Genomic DNA, 21,828 nt, shown 5'->3' with positions numbered 1-21,828 from the left:
TAGAGAGAAAGAGAGAGGGAGAGAGAGGAACATACAGGGCTACTTGGGAGTGAGACCAAAGTCTGACATTTTCATATTATCATCCCAGATCCTAGGTCATGCAGCCTAAGGGAGTTCATACTGAAGCTTTGGCCTAAACACCTAGTTGTCAGAAAAAATGAGAGCCAGAAACTATCATATTGACAGGATAAATAACTGTTACATTTTACAGGATGTTTTAATCCTTTTAAAGTGTGCCATTTAGTTTGTTTGCTTTTGAGTTGCCCTATAAAAAGCATTAAAATTAATTGGGCCTCTTTGCTTGTCTTTGGGAACCATGAAAATGAGGGCAGAGGAGAGAACGAGTCCCACTCCCTGCCCAGTATGGGGTGGCAGTGGTGTTGAGAAAAAGGAAAGCCAACCATCTCCAGCACCAGAGGCAGGGAAGAAAAAGAGCTCAGGATGGTGGAAAGATACACAGGCAGCCCTGGGGCTTAGCGGACAGCTCAAGTAGCAGCTGCTAACTTTGTCACACAATGGAAGGTGCATACAATGGGAGCAGTGAAGAGCCTTTTCCAGGTAGCACACATGTCAAACAGCTTTGTCATCAGTCTTATCACTGCTGAGAAGGTAATTTAGTCACAGTGTGTGTCCCCCAACCCTCTTACCAACTTAAGTAACTGCCCAATTAAAATGTTGTGAAGCCATCAGTCCAACTGAATGGTATACTGAAGTGAAAAACTAAGCTTAATGAAAATGTAATCAATTACAATAGGTATAAATGAGCTAAAGAAATAGCTAAAGGGTGGAGAAAGGGAGAGGAAAATTGATTTTTAACTTAATCTTACAAATAAAGTTGACCTTTTGAATAAAGTAGGCTGGATACCAAGCCATGAAATGGCATTTATTCCCCCTCCACATAATTTTAGAAAGCTAAGATTATCTAGTGATTTAGAGAATTGGTATGGGATCTGGGTAATATGTAGGATTTTAATGTGCTGGTGATTATCCAGTAAAGCTCAGAAACTAACCATCGAAAGATGTAGTGATATGGTGAATATTTATTGAGCACTTACCATATGCCAAGCCATGCTCTAAGAATATTTACATATATAATCGTGTTTATTTTTATAACAAATTTATAAATAGACACTATTATTATTCCCATTTTACAGAAAAGGAAACTGAGGCACAGAGGCTGAGTAACTTGCCCAAAGTCATAAAGCAAGTAAATATAAAAGTTGGGATTGATATCCACACCATCTATACCAGAGTCCTCTGTTACTACCTTTGACATGCAGTGTCATTGAAAGTAATGGTAGTAGCAAGCATTCTAATTAGGAGGGGGTTCTATTGCTTTCAAAATCACATTTCTCCTACAAACACTTTAAGATACTTTGTATTTACCCTGGCATAACTTAGAGTGAATTCTAGAGGCAGCCTATGTGCTAAAATGAAATTCTGTGATAAATTTTAATCTATGAGTGGTTGGAAAGTCACGTATATCTGTTACTGGATTGAACTATCAGATACCAGTATCCAATAATAAGATAATTCAACCCTTATTTAAGTCTTATGCCACACAATGTTAAAAAGCTATATTCACGGGAAGCGGGGGGGAAGATAAATTAGGGGTTTGGGATTAACATATACACACTACTATATATAAAACAGGTAAACAAGGACCTACTGTATAGCACAGGGAACTATACTCAATATCTTGTAATAACCTATAATGGAAAAGAAGCTGAAAAAGAATATATATATATAGAGAGAGAGAGACATACACACATATATATGTGAATACCTTTGCTGTACACTTGAAATGAACAGAACATTGTAAATTAACTATACTTCAATTAAAAAATTAAAGCTAAATTCAAAGAAAGATAAAACTTTGCTATGTTGTAGCCACTAAGCTAGGCACTTTTGTTACCTCATATTAATTTAAGCTGGTCAACCATTCAAGCTCTAAATCCTAGTTAGAGGGTAGCATCATACAAAGGAGAATATACATGCATGTGCACACATCTGTGAGCACACACACACACAAACACACAGAGTTTTACAGTTGCCCAGCAGGTGCAAGACTGGTGCCCTGAGGCTGTGCTTATATGTGTCATCACTGATATCATTTAAATTACCTATTAACAAAGAATATGATTACATATGGTTACATGATTATGATATACATGGTACTCAAATTATAAAAACTTCCAAATATGAATTCTATTACCCATTTTTCCTCCCACAAAGATGGGTATTTTGTAAGCATATGTGATCTGGGTAGTAAAAATATTATCTGCCTTTATGTCTTATTTAATTCTCCTAGATGTCCTTGATACTGTCTTGTAAAAAGAGACCATGAATAACCTAGTTTTAATTTATTTGTTTGTCTCACTTATTCCTGACTGGAGCAATTGAGAAAAATTACATTCATAAATCTTCTTGCCAAGATAATTAATTATGCACGAAATACTCCAAGCTGCTTCTGATTTTCATTAATGAAGCAGATTATCTGCAAAATCAGACGAGGCTGGAGCTGGGAAAAAAGGTCAGCTGCTCATCTTTAAATGTAAAACAAGTGCACTTTTTTACATCTGAAAACAATGATAAAGAGAGGACATGCTATGATTATGTTTTTCAGGCTATCACATCCCAATTAAGATAGAAAACTATGTGGTCTTCATTTGCCTTTTTTTCTGCAACTGATGTAAATCTTAAGTCGCCATCATTCTGGTCACCTAATTTCTTTTCCAAAGGAGAATTAGCTAAACTACTATAGTTCAAAAGCATTAGGCTATAAGCATTTAGAAACAGAGAAGCACTAAATGCATCTTTTAAATGGCTCTTATGAGAAGATGCATTAGATATTCAGACATCCACATTATTATTCATTAGTAATCTTTGCTCTAATTCTCCATTTAATTTTCCTTCTTTTTACATGGTTAAAATGATTGACAAAGCTGATATTTTATTAATGGAAGGTTTGACAGCTTCTATGTTCCCTTAAAAAGCAGTACAGAACTGACAAAAATATCTTTACCCTCCAATGAAGCATGTGCCTCTGTGGTTCCACAATGTTCTAGGCTTATCAGGTAGATCTTCCGGGAACATGATAATCATAGAACTCAAATTATTAACAGAGTTACACTCAATTTGGTGTCCCTGCTGCTATTCTTCCCCATTGCATCATCAACAAAACTTTAAAATAGAACATTCAGGAAAAACTTGAAAACTTAGGTAAGTTAATTGTGCTTGTACCTATCTGGATTTAAAAATATTTCCTTGCTCACATAATTACCAACACAGTAAACATTAATTATTGTTTCTAATATTGAGAAACTGAAGAGACTCTACTTCTTCATCAGTAAGATATTATTTAAATTGTGCTATATTCAAATAGTGACATACTACATGAAAATTATCTATGGTACTTCTGACATAAGACTATGTCTATGACGTGTTCAATTTGATATTAGGTAATAAGATAGTATGCATAGGTTAATTCCATTAGTTTTTGTTTGCTTGTTTTGTTTTTTCTTTAATAAATGTGTGTGTGCCTGTGACTACAATCATGCTTGGATAAAGGTCTAAAAGGTGGCAGCATGTCAAAGGCTAATCGCAATTATCTGTATGGATAGTAATCTCATCTACAGTTTTAACTCATTAATAAGTGAACATTATTAAGTCACAAGCAGAAAATAATACAACTATATTCTTGTTTTAAATCATTAATTGAGTGCCCATTGAACAGTATGGCTAAGATTATAAAAGTGACTTTTATTTGATCACACCTTGTGAATGCAAAATAAATAATGAAATTAGCCTTTAATGCGAGTCTTTATGTGAGCAAAGAAGGGTAAGACTGGGGGGGTATGTAATCGGTTGGGCCTTCACTGTTCTTTTCAGACATGATAAAAAATGTTAATACTAATATAGCAGTTTTCATGTGCCAGGTACAGTTCTAAGCACTTGACATATAATAACTCATTTGATGATTCTAACACTATGGTGTAGGTACTATTACATCACATTTTACAGAAAACAACCTCAGGGAGGTTAAATAATTGCTCAGTTACTCAGCTGGCAAATGGTGCAGTCAGGATTTGAACCCAGCAAACAATCTGGCCCCAGGATCTGTGCTCTTACAAGCACACAGAAACAACAGTGACAGTGATTATTTACTCGAGCTGCTGTCACTGGTATTAGCAAAAGAAAGTGTAACATGGGACGTTTTAAAATTAAGAGCCTTAAATTTTATATTTAAGGAAATGACTTATTTATTGACCAATTTTTAACATTTATTTATTTATTTGGTCTCATGATCTTTTAAAAATTTTTATTGAAATATATTTGATTTATAATGCTGTGTTAGTTTCAGCGGTACAGCAAAGTGATTCAGTTACATATATATATTCTTTTTTAGATTCTTTTCCATTACAGGTTATTATAAGATATTGAGTATAGTTCCCTGTTCTATACAGTAGGTCCTTGTTTATCTATTTTATTAGTAGTGTGTATATTTTATTTTATTTATTTATTTATTTATTGCAGTACGCGGGCCTCTCACTGTTGTGGCCTCTCCCGTTGCGCAGCACAGGCTCCGGACGCGCAGGCTCAGCGGCCATGGCTCACAGGCCCAGCCACTCTGCGGCATGTGGGATCTTCCCGGACCGGGGCACGAACCCATGTGCCCTGCATCGGCAGATGGACTCTCAACCACTGCGCCACCAGGGGAGCCCAGTAGTGTGTATATTTTAATACCAAACTCCTAATTTACCCCTCCTCCGCCACCTTTCCTTTTGGTAACTGTAAGTTTGTTTTCTGTCTGTGAGTCTATTTCTGTTTTGTAAATAAGTTCATTCACATCATTTTTTTAGATTCCACATATAAGTGATACCATATGATATTTGTCTTTCTCTCTCTGACTTACTTCACTTAGCATAATAATCTCTAGGTCCATCCACGTTGCTGCAAATGGCATTATTTCATTCTTTTTAAGGCTGAATAATATTCCATTATGCATACGTACCACATCTTCTTTATCCATTCATCTGTCGATGGACATTTAGATTGCTTCCATGTCTTGGCTACTGTAAATAGTGCTGCAATGAACACTGGGGTGCATGTATCTTTTTGAATCATAGTTTTCTCCTGATATATGCCCAGGAATGGGATTGCTGGATCATATGGTATCTCTGTTTTTATTTTTTTAAGGAACCTCTACACTGTTCTCCATAGTGGCTGCACCAATTTACATTCTTAGCAACAGTGTAGGAGGGTTCCTTTTCTCCACACCCTCTCCAGTATTTATTATTTATAGACTTTTTGATGATGCCGTTCTGACCGGTATGAGGTGATACCTCATTTGTAGTTTTGATTTGCATTTCTCTAATAATTAACGATGCTGAGCATCTTTTCATGTGCCTGTTGGTCATCTGTATGTCTTCTTTGGAGAAATGTCTATTTAGATCTTCTGCCCATTTTTTGATGGAGTTGTTTGTTTTTTTGATATCGAGCAATACGAGCTGTTTGTATATTTCTGAAATTGACCAATTTTATTTAAAATAATATTTATCCTTAAGATTATTACTAAATTGATTTTGGTTCTAGACTATTAGGAGTAGAGTCTAAGTGAAAGCCTGGTTCTTTTAACCACAACTGTGCATCTTAAAGCCTTACTATACCTATGGCAGCCTCCAAAAACTAAACAGTATTAAGAAACTTAGACACGTATAACAACAGTAATGCTAAACTCAGGGGAAAGAATAGGAACCGAATGAGAAAGAATTCGTAAGTTGTAAGGTTTAACCAAGCAGAGGGAGGACAAGGAAACTAATATTTATTAAGCATCTTTTAAAATGGTAGGCATTGACTACATGTTTTACACATGTTATTTCATTTAATCCTTAGAACAACTCTGTGAATTATGTGTTATTATTTCCAATTTAAAGATGAGACTTATTAAAATAACAATGAGGTACCACAATGCACCTATCAGAGTGGCCAAAGTCCAAGACACTGATAACACCAAGTGCTGACAAGGATGTGGAGCAACAGAAACTCTCTTTTAAAAGTGGTACAGCCACTTTGGAAGGCCATTTGGCTGTTTCTTATAAATATACTCTTAGCATATATCATCCAGCAACTGTGTTCCTTGGTATTTACCCAAATGAATTAAAAATTTATGTCCACACAAAAACTTGCACATGGATGCTCATAACAGCTTTATTCATAATTGCCAAAACTTGGAAGCAACCAAGACGTCTTTCAGTAGGTGACTGGATAAATAAACTGGTCCATCCAGACAATGGAATATTATTCAGCACTAAAAAGAAACGGTTATCAAGCAATGAAAAAACATGGAGGAATCTTAAATGCATATTAATAAGCAAAAGAAGACAATCTGAAAAGGTTACATACTGTACAATTTCAGTTATATGACATTCTGGAAAAGGCAAAACTATGGAAACAGTAAAAAGATCAGTTGTTGCCAAGAATTAGGCAGGGAGGGATGAAAAGGAGAACAGAGGATACGTAGGGCAGTAGAATTATTCTGTGTACTGCAATGGTGGATACATGTCATTACACATTCTTTCAAACCTATAGAATGTACTGCACCAAGAGTGAACCCTAGTATAAACTATGGATTTGGGGTGATAATGATATGTCAATGCAGGTTCATCAATTGTAACAAAAGTCCCACTCTGATGGGGAATGTTGATAATGGGAGAGGCTGTGCACGTGTGGGAACAGAGGGTACCATGTACTTTCCACTCAATTTCTCTGTGAATCTAAAACTGCTCTAAAAAATAAATTCTATTTTAAAAAAGCGCACACACTTTCACCAAAACATGAGACCCCATAAGTTAGAAAACTCACCAAGTCAAAAACCTTCTGTAATACCTTACTTTAGTTATTATCAAATCATCTTTCTGATTCTAGGGTTGGCAAGGTATCCAGATCTCCCTCAAGTATATGACTGGATTAGACAGTTCATTTTGAATCTTCATGTGATTTTTATTTTTTTACTGCAGAGGATAAGTGGATGAGTATTGCCACAGTCTTGAAGCAGAATGGCAAAATTACTACCTTAAAAATAAATAAATAAAACTTACTGTAGCTGCTTTTTCAATCTTGGGAAATTGTCCTGTGTTTGGGAAGCCTCTTTGCAGATAGAATGTCTCTGAATAAGAGAGGTCGTGGTTTAAAAGGGATAAACTACTCTGTATGATAAAGTAAGAGGAGTTTTTAGTGTATTCTTGGAAGCACTAGAGGCAGGGGTTGGGGGTTATGAATTCAACAGGAAGAAATAAGAGGAAGGTTCTTTTTAAGGGGACAGCAGCTCTGGGAACATGGTGTCAGGTCAGGATTAGGGGAGAGAGAAAAGGACAAAGAGAGAGAAAGAAAGAGAGGGAGAGAGCGCCATATAATATGGAGGACAAGGAACTTTGGAAACAGTTGTCTGATAAACAACTTTAAGTTTATTCTTGTCCTGAGCATTAGTTCTCCTTTGTTATGCCAGAATCATCAGTTAAAGACTATTGCATTGGATAACAGCATTCTGGGTAAAGAGCATATGAAGGTGGGGTGGGGGAAGAACTAAATTGGGGAGGCGCTATGGCTTGGCAGGCAAAGCACAGAAGAAGCAGGATAGTGAATGATAGCAGTCAAGACAAAAGGGCTGAAGGTGGAGGGGGGTTGGAAAGTATATAGTGTCTTAAAGGAGGAGATGACAAAATGCAAGCCGACTGTATGTCTGGAGGTGTCTGCATTTGGGTGTCTGCTCTATGTCACCTCCTCAGAGAGGCCTTCTGTGATTCCTTCTCTGATTAAAAGTAGACCAACACAATCAAAATTCACTGCCCTAGTTGATCTTCTTTACGGCACTTGTCATTGTTCATTTGTTATCATAGGCCTTTCTCATCACACTAAAACAGTGGTTCACATCTGGGGGTAATTTGCCCCCCAGGGGACAGTCAGCAATGTCTGGAGACCTTTTTTGGTTGTCACAACTAGACTATGTTCTACTGGCATGTGGTGGGTAGAGGCCCTGAATGTTGCTCAACACCCTAGAGTGCCCAGGACAGCCTCCCCAAAGGAGTTACCTAGCACTGGCTATCAATAGAGCTGAGGATGAGAAAATGCACTAGAAGGAAAATTCCTGGAGGAAAAGGACTTTTTCTTGTGTGTTATGTATCCCTAGTACTTATAATAGGATCTGGGTACATAGTAGGTACTCAGTAAGTGTAAGTTGAAAGGTTAATCATTTAAATCCTCATTTTTCCAGCTTGAAAGAACCAGTTTCTCCTGGACTCATATTTGCTACCAGCTGTATGTCTATCTCTCCAGATCGGATCAGAGCAATAATATAAAATATATGAAGAGACCCCTTTCCTATGCGTCCTTCCACATCATTTCTCTCTGAAAATTCCCTCCAGTGAATCTGTACAGATTAAAGCATGGGCTTGGGGCAGTTATAAATATAGCCATAAATATCCTACCTATTTGAGTTGGGGGTTTGCAAAGAGAGTTCTATCCACGCTTACTCTCAAGTGACCGGGACACAAGGAACGCACAGCAAGCACATTGACAACTGACCAGAGCTGGGCCTGCAGTCTGAGTAATGAGCTCTAACAAGCCTGCAAACTCATCAACCTCCCACCCCAAAGCCCTCTAACCACTGAGCATCCAGACATAGGCCAAGGTCATATTTCTTCATTGGTGCCAGGCTACTCTTCTAAGAACATTATCTCTATTTCGGGCTGACAGACTTTTTCACTGGCATTAGCAGCATCATGCCTCCCCAACATTCAAGAAAATTGCAATGAACTTTTCAGAATTTCAAAGAAATGTAACTAAAGGTAGTGACCTGGACAGAAGCACGAAAGAGAATCCAACAGTAGAACCTAGTCATTTTCAAAACTGCTAGGGGGTATTCTCCCATTTAAAAAATCAGTATTATAATGAGAAGAAATAAAATCTTTGTTTTTATATTACTTGCTTGGGAAAACAACTTGGTAGTCTGAATCAAAGACCAAAAGATTTGACCATGATGACTGAAAAGCTGCTCCAGGAAATGGCTCATCCACATAACAAGCAAACTTCATTAGACAAGGTCAGGGCACCATCAGTGCCCCTTTGTGTTACCTGACTTTCTTGTTGGTCCCACTGACATATCTGCAGAACCTGACTCAATTCCTGCTGCTGTTGCTTCAGGTACTGGTCTAATTGCCGTCTCCTGTCTTGGAGAAGTTCAAGAAGACTGTCAATCTTCAGGCAGCTGTTTTGAGCTCCCTGAATCATCTCGGGATTCACAATAGGTCCATCACACTTGATTTTTTCTATGAAGTCAGTGAGTTGTTGACTTTTGTTTAAAAGGGCTAGAGATCGTTCTAAGAGTTCTAGAAGAAAATTGGAAAAAAGAATAGTGATATGAGCAAGTTTTTATATAGTAATATTTGGATTCATCATATAATTTAAAATATATGTAACCTTCTATTAAAAATAAGGAATTCAAATGTGTAAACATAAAATGCCTCTAATACAACTGGTCAAATACCTTGGCCTAACTGCTATGGCGCTAACTGCCAAATGGTAGGATGCCGAAGTTCAGTGATGGCATAAATCAGTACAGGGGAGTGGAAAGACTGAGATTTGGGCACTGGTTCAGTTGGTTTTTAGTGGTGATATGCTGGTTAAGGTGCCTACTCTCCTTGTAGCGCTCTACATCCTGAGGTGATTGGACTAGATCTGAGGTTTAAAGGCTAATGCCTGCAGTAACCAAACAAAAGCTCAGTGAATATGCAGGCCAGGTACCCAGACGTCAGGGACTATGACAAAGTGGAAAATATATGACCAGTCTCACAGGATCTGCTGTCACCCAGTGCTGACCAACTGTGGACATGAGGGAATACAGGGTCAGTGTTGATGGGGCTTCCAATTTTTAAAGAATTATAAACAGGGATTTTTATGTGAAAGCTTCTGATTTTTAACTGTTGTGTAATTGGTATTTTTTAAATTAAAAAATACTGAAGGATCAACAAAACATGGCTCTCTGGCAAATGGGCCACTGGTTTGCGCTCTCTGGAGTAGACAGCATTATTGGTGTGGGCAACATCTGGTAGAAACGGGAGCTTAAGCCTGAAAATTGAAGGACTACCAAGGGAGAGAGTATAGATGGGGGAGTTGAGAGTGGCACTTTGAGGGTCCCCAACCTCACTTGGGGCTCCATTGGAAGAGCCCTTGGGAAACTACCCATTCCCCACAAGCCAGAAAACGTCATCTGTTTCCTGGATTTGTGCAGTCACCTCTTAATTGCATCTCCTCTCCAATCCATTTCATCCATTCTCCATATATTAGAAAGATCATTTCTAAACACTCTCTCTCTCTCTCTCTCTCTCTCTCACACACACACACACACACACACACACACACACACACACCCCAATGGCTTCCCAGTGTCTTAGAATTAAGGACAGACCCCTTAACATGATTTCAGTTCTGGCAGGGTCTGGTCCTTATTTTCCCTTTCAGATTGTCTCAATCTCTTTACCTCTATCCATATCTTCTTTAAATACTTCACACATGGTATACTCCTTGTTGCCCCAGAACTTTTTACTACATTCTCTGCCAGGGATACCATTCTCCTCAACACATTCCTTCTCCACCTTTATTCTACTCATATTTCAGGTCTTAGTCAATTGTCAATTCCTCAAAGGACAAACCAGACTGGACCAAATCCTCCTATTAAGTGTTCTCATAGCCGGATGTTCCTCTCATTCACAGCTGTTATCACAGCTAGTTCTACATTTATGCATTGGGTTAGCTGACTAAAATCTGTCTTTGCCACTAGGCTCCAATGCACATATGAGGACAGGGACGGTGACAGTATCCTCAGCACTAGCATAGTGACTGGCACAGGGGAGGTATTCGATAATTTTGTATAATGCTAGAATGAAATCAAATGTATTAAAAGAGGGGGAAGAATTAGAGCTATAGGTGCTAGAGATCAGCAGTCTGCCAGAGATATAAAAAAAGAGATGTTGGGAAGACTTGGGGTTTTGTGACGGGTAAGTGATAGAAACAGAAGCCAAGTCTCCAGGTTGAGAAGTGGGAAGGCAGTGATGAAGTGAAATCAACAGGAAAGGACAATCTTTGAGACATTTGTTGTTAGAAGAAAAAAAAAGGATAGACTATCAGCAGGGTTGAATACACTGCTTTTTATTTTTAGATGGGAGAACTATGAAGAACACCCAGAAAATATAAGTATGTCACACTATTAGAAATGGACTTATCAGTGCTAAAAGCCATGCATTCTGGTTAGTAGCTCAGTGTTCTTCCCACTGCGCTGTGGCACTCTTTAGCATTCTAGCATCTGACAGCTAAAGAACACAGCAATGACTGTGGTATTTGGGTCGATTGTCTCTTTAAACTGACACCTTTTTTTGAGAGATGAAGAGAGACTGAGATAAGGGAAGATGCTGTAAAGAGATATTTTGAGATAAAAAGGAAAGAATTTCAAATCGTTTATGCCATATGACCTAGATCTGTCCAATAAAGTATTAGATGGTGCTATCTGCTCAGAGTAAGAAAGGTGTGATTAGGTGCACTGGGCAATTTGATTGAGGATTAATAATACAAAAAAACAAACAACAAAAACAACCATATTCTTGGAAGCAGGACAGGGAATGGGATAAGTCAAGCAGAAGAAGAAAAGTCAGGGAGAGCATTCAAATTAAAGTAAATCTCTTAAAAGGAGAAGTGGAAACAAACATGAACAAGATGAGAGGGACAGAGGCAGAAAAAACCTATCTGTCTAGAAAAAATTCTTACGTGCAAGGAAAAGAAATAACTTGAAAATGAGGTGAAAACAAGTTATAGAAGTCCTTGGCTATCAAACTGAAGAGTTTTGATTTGTAGAGTCTTAATGTAATCATCAGTATAATTGATTCTCCATATGTAGGTATACATATTTCCTTACATTCAAGAATTTGTTATGATATTGTGAACAGTTACATACATACACACACACACACACACACACACACAGGAAGTATGGGCAGGTGGCGGGGTTTCCACGTAGTACTTCTTTTCTTCCTTTCATTAACTAGCTCTTTCACAACAGACTTTTCAAATGAAAGAGGGAAGCACAGCTTTCCATGCTCAGGGTATTGCAGACTGACAATGGGTCAGGCCAACCTGTTCTAGTCCCCACAAAATACATATAATTAGCGAAAATTTCCATTTGCAATCTTTTTCTGGTTTTCTGTTTCAACTTTTGCCAAAATGGTATAACCACCACCATGGTACCACCAGGCATGCAGCCTCCTGAGCCCAAGTTAACGTGTACAAATGCACCCAGCGTATGGTCAGTCTGTTACCTGTTACTACAGTGGTGCTTAAAGTGGATCAATTGTTCTCTAAGTTTCCTCTGTCAGCTTCTTACATCTTACCATTTTTTTTTCACTGTTTATGCTTTCCTAGCTATTTATTCCATCAGTTGATCATACAAAGTGATGTATTTTTCCTCAGGGGTAAACTACCTAGATATATCATGAACTTCAAGAAATACAAAATCTCTACAGTGCATTTATTTTAATGATTGTATTGTTCTCTATATACAAGCCCCGCTTATGACATAACACCTTGTGATGTAAGGCTAGTAGATAGTCAATAAATTTTTGTTGTTTAACTGTTTTAATTGTAATTATATCTAAAAAAATATTAAAGTATACTTTATATTAATAACTTTACAGTTTGTCATCAATATTAAGTATAAATAACTAACTTAAGATGGATAAATGAGAGATATACACAAGTCAAAGTGAATTTATAGCTTGCTAACCTTTCCAAATGACTATTTTCTAAAAAGCATCAAGGTCACATTCTGACACTGGGAACATGGGTGACATTTCTTCCAAATACATTTTTAAATATTCCAAATATTACTCAATGAGATGGTATTTCTTAAACTCATTAATGGGTATTTTAAAATATACACAAACATAGAGAAAATAGTATAATAGACCCCAAAGTACCTATATCTCAGCTGCATTTAAAATATACATAGAACATCTAAGAAAAAGGAAGTAATAATATGATTGTTCCTGTGAGGAAGCTTCTTAGGCGCTATGTTCATTTTAAAAAGGCCATTGGGGGCTTCCCTGGTGGCGCAGTGGTTGAGAGTCCGCCTGCTGTTGCAGGGGACATGGGTTCGTGCCCCGGTCCAGGAAGATCCCACATGCCGCGGAGCGGCTGGTCCCGTGGGCCATGGCCGCTGAGCCTGCACATCCGGAGACTGTGCTCCGCAACGGGAGAGGCCACAACAGTGAGAGGCCCGTGTACCACAAAAAAAAAAAAAAAAAAAAAAAAGAAGGCCATTGGAAAACTGGAAGGTGCAATTGTGATTCTTCAGGGTTTATAACCAATTTTCTCCTCCTTAATGTCCCTGTAGTACCTTGTTTATTGCTCATTTTGCATCTGCTACTGAGTCTTAAATTGGGATTATATACAAATAACACTCAATAAACATACTTTGAGCTGGATGTTATTCTAAACCTTGGAGATTAAGAGATGTAATAATCCCAGTCCTCCAGAGTCTCATAATCTGGTGATGAAGAACAGGGAAATAAATTATTACTACACAGTGTGCCGGGTGGTGTAACAGAGGGACCCACAGAAAGAACAGAGAGAATTCACCAATAAATGTATACATGCCCCATCAAATTGTAGGCTTCCTGAGGACAAGGGCATGTACTCTTTCAACACACTTGACTCTGGTTTTCTCACCTGGCACGGGTTCAGAAAATACTGTTTAATTGTGTGTTGTTGAATTGAAAGCAATCAGTCTGATAAGTAGTCTGGAAACTATGTTTGCTGGGAAACACTTTAACTAACTAGGCATGTTCCACCCAAAGGAGAGAAGACTAGAGAGGACACGTTAGGCTTCAACTATTTCAAGGATTGTCGCATAGTGGAGGGAATGAACGTATTCTGTAACTTTCCAGAGGGTAAAACCTTCAACCCATTCATCCTGGTTCTGATCTCTGAAATACTACAGAATAAGTCTCTGACATGCAACATAGCCTTAGCATTGCTGAAGAAGAAAAAAGTATAGATTCTGACATAAATTGAAATACCATGAATATTAGGGATAAGTTTGATTATAGTTTTTCCAGTCATGTTATTAACCTTCATTATCCTAACATTCACATTTTGTGCTACTCACTGATCAACATCTCACTTATCATAATTGCTAGCTGTAGTTATAGCTATAATTTATTTCCTTAAATTTAAAGATAATAGATATTGCTGTGATATGAATGTCTGTCCCCCTAAAATTCATATGTTGAAATCCTAATGCTCAATGTGATGACATTAGGAGGTGGGGCCTTTGGGAGGTGACTAGGTCATGAGGATGAAGTCCTCGTGAATGGGATTAGTGTTCTTATAAAAGAGACCTCACAGAGCTCCCTAATCCCTTCTGCCATGTGAGGACACAATGAGAAGTCTGCAACCCAGAAGAGGGCCCTCACCGGACCATACTGCACCCTGATCTCAGACATCCAGCCTCCAGAATGGGGAGGAATAAAATTCTGTTGTTGATAAGTCACCTAATCTGTGGTATTTTGTTAGAGCATCCTAAATGAACCAAGACAGAAATGACATCCTTAACTGAAAATCAGAGTTTTGCTCTTGAATATGTATTTCAAATCAGGTAATCTTAATCATATTCCGCTGAATTAGTTGATTAATAAATTTCACCAACTCCCATATTATGAAAACAAAGCCGTTGAAGCTACCCTTTACCCTTGGGCATATGAATTGGGAGCCAAATATCCTGACTAGAGTCTCCGGCAATCCCTGTGCTTCACGTATCACATAGAGGGACACAAAAACGTCATGATAAACATGCCACCAGGATGGAAGAATATTTTGTCATCACAAAAATAAACTATGCTTCCTGTCTTTGGCTAGCACTGTTATCCATCTTTCTAGATTAAGAGGAGGCCCCGTGGACACCCCTGAAAGGCAGGGCATTGGTTCCACCATCAGCGGGATGCCAGGGCCCTGTAGCCTAAGCCCTCCAAACAAAGCAGCATGTGCCCCATGAAAACCGGCTCACTGAGTCACAGATCCTAGTAATTGAAGGAGCCAACATTAACAACAGCATTTAAGCATTCCCCGCTTCTAGCTGCATCCCCAAATATTTATGGCAAAGTCCCTACTTCCACAACCTCCCCCTCCAGTCCCTCCGGAAAATGCTTTCATTTGACTGCCTCAGTACTGAACCTCTTCATCAGAAGCATCAGTCACTGTCAGGTTTCTGGAGGTGAAATTGCTTTGTGATGATCTTGTTGGTGGCATGAAGATTGAATTGAGGCCGCAGAGCCCATCTCAGTGGCCTGGACTCAAGTCACTTTCCAGTCTCCTAAGAGGAATTTCACATGCGTCTGTTTACCCACTTTGGGCACAGCTAGATTGCTGTCGCTGTATAAAAATGGGCAGGCCGTTGCTCTAATGCTGATACTTTTTTTTTTTTTTTTTGCTATACGCGGGCCTCTCACTGTTGTGGCCTCTCCCGTTGCGGAGCACAGGCTCCAGATGCGCAGGCTCAGCGGCCATGGCTCACGGGCCCAGCCGCTCCGCGGCATGTGGGATCTTCCCGGACCGGGGCACGAACCCGTGTCCCCTGCATCGGCAGGTGGACTCTCAACAACTGCGCCACCAGGGAAGCCCCATAATGCTGATGCTTTTGATGCTGTTTATAACCCGTTAGTGACAGGTCCTACAGAACAGTAATCTGTTAAAATTATAGGTATATATGTAGTCAGATCTCAAAAAATTTACACAGGAAAGATTGAGTCCTTTAATCTTTGAGTTTTAGAAAAATAATGATCTACTATCTAGGGTCCTTTGGAGGGTGATATAAACACAATCTGTCTGTGGCTTTAAAAACACCTTTTGTCCCTGTCTAGCACGACCAGGTTTGTGAAGCTAGAAGGTGAGTTAGAACTAAGACAAATGAATTCAGGAAGCCATCCACTTGTACTCAGTAATAATTGGAAGAACCCATTAGGAAGAAAAGAAGTGATTGTTCCTATCTATTTATCTAATCTGCTTTCACGGAAAAAGATTACAGTAAACAGGTGTTCTTCTACAAATGCCTTTCTTACTACAGCCCTGGTCCAGCCCAAATTCTGGTGGAAAAGGCCTAGCATACAAATTGTTGGTTAACAACTAGACAATCTTTACAGTTGTTTTGGGGGGAGTTGAAAATAATTTTATATAGTGTTTTATTAGATTTTTATCTGGAAAAAGTTCACTAATCCTTTTTTTTTAAAGTCCAATAGTGAAGGAAAATTTCCTTATTCAGAGCTGTTATTGAAAGGGTGACCTTCATTTCCTGACCCTTAGAAGAAACAGTCACTGAATTCAACCATTTATTCAATCAAGAAATATTTCATGAGGGGCTTCCGTGGTGGCGCAGCGGTTAAAAATCTGCCTGCCAATGCAAGGGACATGGGTTTGAACCCTGGTCTGGGAAGATCCCACATGCTGCGGAGCAACTAAGCCCATGCACCACAACTACTGAGCCTGCGCTCTAGAGCCCACAAGCCACAACTACTGATCTCACGTGCCACAACTACTGAAGCCCACATGCCTAGAGCCCGTGCTCTGCAACAAGAGAAGCCACCGCAATGAGAAGCCCGCGCAACGCAACAAATAGTAGCCCCTGCTCGCCGCAACTAGAGAAAGCCCGCGTGCAGCAATAAAGACCCAACACAACCAAAAAAATAAACAAATAAAATTAATTAATTAAAACTTTATAAAAAAAGGAAATATTTCACAAGGATCCACCAAGTGCCGAGACCTCGCTAGATGCTGAGGATATGTAAGGATGAGCGAGGTGGAAATGGCTCCTCCTCAGGAACTAAGATCTAGCAGACTGCATAACTGAACCTCCCAGAGGCTCTTCCTCTACCGCCCCTTAGAATCATTTACAACCAGTTCTTTCTTGCAGAATATGACCAGAAATAAGGCTTTATTTAACCTTACTTGGAACAAGTTGAGGTATACATAATCAGATAAATTAAAAATATACTGTCATGCATGAGCATTCCCATATTACCAGCTTTAAAAGCTTATGTGAGGAAGAAATAGTTCTTGCCTTTGGTATGATGTTCATGAAGCTGAAGGAGTGATTTCAAGGACTCGGCACTCTCAAACTCCTGAGTGTTCTGGAGGAAATCTTCTGTTTGGTCTATTTTAATGGCAAACTACAACAGAAATGCAGGGGAAAGACATATGAAAAACTAAAAAACACTGTGCCACTTTTAGTTATTTGTAAACATTTTTCATGAATTAATGGCCTAGCTGATTGTGTATGTGTTTGTGTGATGAGCTGTGTGTTTGTGTGAGCATGTGCTGGCTCACGTGCTTGTATGAGGTTTTGTGTTTGCAGGTAGTCAGTTTACAAAGTACTAGGATAAGAACTTTCTTCTCTTTCCTTTGCATTCTTTTCATACCTGGAAATATGTTAGCTATGCTGAAGTAAACCAATTTGTTTACTATACTAATGTGTATTGAAATTTTAAACTAAAATTATTGTGTCCCATAATACAAATACAGCCACTGTCAACATTCTAAAGCAGTTTCTCAAAGAACAACCAGAAAGTTTGTTAAAAGAAACCAACAAAAGTTTGGTTAGCCAGTAACCTACATAATTATTAGTAAATTTAACTTAAGTATCCACTTGAGGTTGAAATATAGTTCATTTTTTTCTCTATAATTAGACCTAGAACTAAAAAAGGTAAGTTTCAGAATAATACATAGTCTAATCCCATCTCTACACTTGATTTTAGCCCGAGTGAGGAGAAGTAATGTGTAATCCTATTTCTTATACAAAGCAAAAATACATATATTTGTACAGAAAGTGGTCCAAAAAGATACATAGCAAAGGGTTGCCTTTGTGAGAATGAATAGGATTAGGGATAGGTGAGGGGTGGTAAACTTTTAGCTTTTAAATCTATAACTTATAATTTTGTTTGCATTTTTATCAATGATTTTATGTACTTTTATAGAAATAAAAATGAAATTAGATGTAGCAAGAATGAAAAATAGAAAATTTCTCCTCTGTTTCAAGAAAAAAAAGGAAGAGCAATTTGACACCCTAAGTGGTAACGAACATGACCAGTCTCTCTTTTTGTGTTTCTCCATAGAGGAAGTATGAAAGGGAGATACTTGAAGTGATGTCAAAATTCTCAGGGGAATAACCTTAGATACAAATTTCAGAAAAGGGAAAAATATACTTGGTTATGCTAGTACAGTATATCCATAGTAGTGGACAAATAACTGGTTTGTTTTAGCACTATGGTTCAAAGGAAATTAGTATCATTTATAAGAGCATTTAAATCAACACATTCACCTTTGGATCAGGTGTAGAATAAACTCATAAAGGTGAAGTATCAGTGAGAAAGACACAGAAGCCTATCACAGTGCTTGTCACCTTTTTTCAAGTTTTATCCAAACTCTCATCTTTGGATTTAGTGATATTTAATATTTTTATGTGACTATTTGATTAACAAGATTTACTACATTTTGATTATTACAATAGCCATATAAAATTCAGTTATAAATGGCATGAAAAGATGAGAGAGCAACTGATGAGCACGTCCCCTTTTGAAATGCAGAGAAGGCTTCTACCATCCTGTTAGAACCAGCAGATGGACACTGTCACTTGGGGACACTGTTTCTAAACTGAAGCACAGTGTTTGAGAAGCCTGTGAGCCTGAAGCCATCGTGTACTATCAACCACGCAATAAGAAGTCATTTTGTATTTCTAAAGAACTCCTGCGTGCACATAGTTCAGTAAGTGGATCCTATCTACATATCGTTTACATCTCTAATTCATTCTATTTCTAATAGTTGACTTTAAAGACATTCTTTGAAGAGAAACTTCAAAGAAAAAGAATAAAACAAAACCCTGGTGGGTAGTTTGGTTCTCCCTGTAGATCACTACAAGAAGTTTTGGAGTCACTGTGTAACTTATATCTATATTTCAACTGGTTTGACACTTTTAAAAAAACAAACCAATAAATAAATAATGCTTTACTCAGAAAAAGCTTCCTTCAAGTTCTATTAACTTTTATCTCGGGGATATTTTCTTTTCCCTACTTTTCTTCTTTCTGCAGGTAGTACAGGATAGAAGTGGCAACAGGACCCACTTTTCAAAGACACTATTCTTAATTTTACCCTCATTCTTTTTTTTTGAATCACTAATGAAAATTGCTTTGGCATACACAAGGGGCAGGGAAAATCATGTAGGAGTTTTCCATCAGCTAAGTATGAAGTAGTCCACAAAATTGGAAGGAGGATAATATATGAAACTTCATCTTTTCATGAGGAATCAGAATGCTGGGTTGAATTACAGGTTGACTTACACTTCCTTTTATTTCATGTAATATCTGGAAGTCATTTCTCATCATATAGAAAATCAGCTAGTATTAATGCTCCTGCCCAGTGAGAAACAAATATTGGACTTAATGTTTAAAAAAAGATAACTTCCTATGCTCAAATGACCTGAATTTCAAGGGCACTAATACTTATACCCCACTTACTAAGATGAAATGAATCAGATGTATCTATAATTTGACCCCTGTAGGTGTATTTTGCTTGGTTTATTTCTTTTCAGAAAAGAAAACTGTGTGTGGAACTTTTCCCCGAGATGATCTGTGAGTTGGACTTCAGTGTTCAAATTGTGAAAAACAAACCTTGAGAGTTACAATAAGATTTTTGCTCCTCCTTTTAACTTTTAAACGAGTTCATGATGTATGAAATTATCTACCTCAATTTTAATGTTCTATTACTAATCTTCTTTCCTTCATTATTTTGGATTTAGGTCCTGAATTTTCAGTTTGGAAATGTCATATTTTTCAACCTAGTGCTTTATCATAATGAAGCAGTGCTTTCACATCAAAATGAATGTAGTGAAATTTCCAATAAGTATCTTACACTAAATATAACACCTCTTTTGATAATGTTCTTTGAATCTTACATTTTGAAATTGGGTTCCTCAAAAAAACTTAGGCCCAGGACTTTTTCCTTCCCTTATATTTTAACAAGCTTAAACTATGGAAACTCAACTATATGGCTTAGGAAAGTTCTCTATCATATACTATGCTTACAAGTCAAACATTCTATGGAATATTCTGCAATTTCTTTTTCATAAGCAGTAGAAGAAATTGTATCTTCCAACTTTCAGTTAACAAGAACAGGCTAGACCAGCATTTCCTAGTAATCCTATCATCAGGGGTAATTATTTGATTTAGTAATTGTATTACTATTATCTAAAGAGGGAAATATATCAAAATGACTTATGGGTAAAAGATCCCATTTTTACTTAATATTTATCAATTTTAATTAACTGTACTTAGTTTTTGTTTGAAGGCCTACATTTAAAATATTAACAATTTTATTTTTTGAAAATTAAAGATTAAATGTATATATCTTGCTTATTCTACCATTTTTTGAACTGACTACAATGTCTATTTGCAGAAAGAAAACATTTTCAGGAGTGCTCTGATGTGGAGAAGGGGAAAGTTTTTTAAACACAAACCTCCAAGGCATTTTCAAAAAATTCAGAGGTCAACCTGAGAAGCTCCCTCCTTCTCTCAAGCATGGAGACCAGGGCTGCCCACGCTTCACCCAGAGTTTTGGCCATGGCATCATAGACCTGGCTCTGATCCTTGTTCTCTTGAGCCGTCTTGTCTGCTTCCTGCAGGAGTTCCCATACTCGGTCTTCCAAAGCCTAAGTCCAGGCAAGAAAAGACAGAGTGTCACTCAATATAAGAACTTGGGATTGTATTTTAAACATTTGGATTTTTGAAATTATATGCACTCTAGGAAGGTCTAGAAGAGAATTTATAAACACAAACTGCTGTGCAGGCAGGTAGATCAAGCAGGCAGGAGGGAGCAATGGAGACTGTGGTGAACTGTGGAGCATGGCCAGGCTAAAGACATCCACATTTAAACATTGTTCAAACACTCTAGAGATTTATCAAAAATATACAGCTACAGGGACTTCCCTGGAGGTCCAGTGGTTAAGACTCTGTGCTTCCACCACAGGGGGCATGGGTTCAATCCCTGGTTGGGGAACTAAGATCCCGCATGCCACGGCACAGCACCCCCCTAAAAATACAACTACATACCCAGGGGTACAGAATACTGTGTTGACCTCACATTTCAAAAAAGGAGAACTAATTGGAATACATCTAGAAAGGAGTAATCATGAAAAAACTATTGTGAGAAATGAACCCAGTAAAATTTATTATTTATTCTAAATAGTTGTTATTGTTAATATACTTGTGAAGCTTAGTGTAAATGCTATGAGTAAGTTCTTGAAAGTGAATAGTCATAATGTAAAAATTAGAATATCTGTAACCAACACTACAAATTGTTTCAACAAAATATGGAAGATGAAGGGCAACATGTGCTTCCATAATTGTCTCATTTGGGGATAGAAGAAGGATCCCACAGATCCCGTTTTGTTCTTGATATTGGCACCAAAATCAAGGCACAATTTAAAAATATAATAGACTAACAATAACATGAATAAATTCTAAAATGTCAACAGAAAAGGAAACTAAACATGTGCTAATGCAAAATACAACAAAGAAAACAGAAGACATAAGAACGCATTTATTTGGGCACACAAAAACCCAAAATATAATGATAGGAATATGATTAAATATCAGTTAACACCCAAAAAATGGATGTTAACTTTTCAATTAAAAGACGAACATGGGCTTCCCTGGTGGTGCAGTGGTTGGGAGTCTGCCTGCC

General features: G+C 37.8%; 1 protein-coding gene across 1 annotated transcript in view; it reads right to left on the bottom strand.

Moving 5' to 3' along the window:
- Nucleotides 1-21,828, bottom strand: part of CCDC141 (coiled-coil domain containing 141) — a 212,240-nt gene that overhangs the window by 140,600 nt on the left and 49,812 nt on the right. Inside the window, exons 3-5 of the mRNA XM_027126979.1 lie at nucleotides 20,603-20,794; nucleotides 17,156-17,264; nucleotides 9,133-9,386 (exon numbers count right to left, since the gene is read on the bottom strand). Of these exons, the coding sequence (XP_026982780.1) occupies nucleotides 9,133-9,386; nucleotides 17,156-17,264; nucleotides 20,603-20,794 (555 nt within the window). The remainder of the gene's footprint in view (nucleotides 1-9,132; nucleotides 9,387-17,155; nucleotides 17,265-20,602; nucleotides 20,795-21,828) is intronic.

This window comes from Aethalodelphis obliquidens, unplaced genomic scaffold (genome assembly GCF_003676395.1).
Source record: "Aethalodelphis obliquidens isolate GAN/ISIS:26980383/991018 unplaced genomic scaffold, ASM367639v1 scaffold2, whole genome shotgun sequence".
In the NCBI taxonomy this organism is placed as follows: Eukaryota; Metazoa; Chordata; class Mammalia; order Artiodactyla; family Delphinidae; genus Aethalodelphis; species Aethalodelphis obliquidens.
The sequence above is the reverse complement of the archived record's forward strand: the minus strand, read 5'-3'. Positions and strand labels throughout refer to the sequence as shown.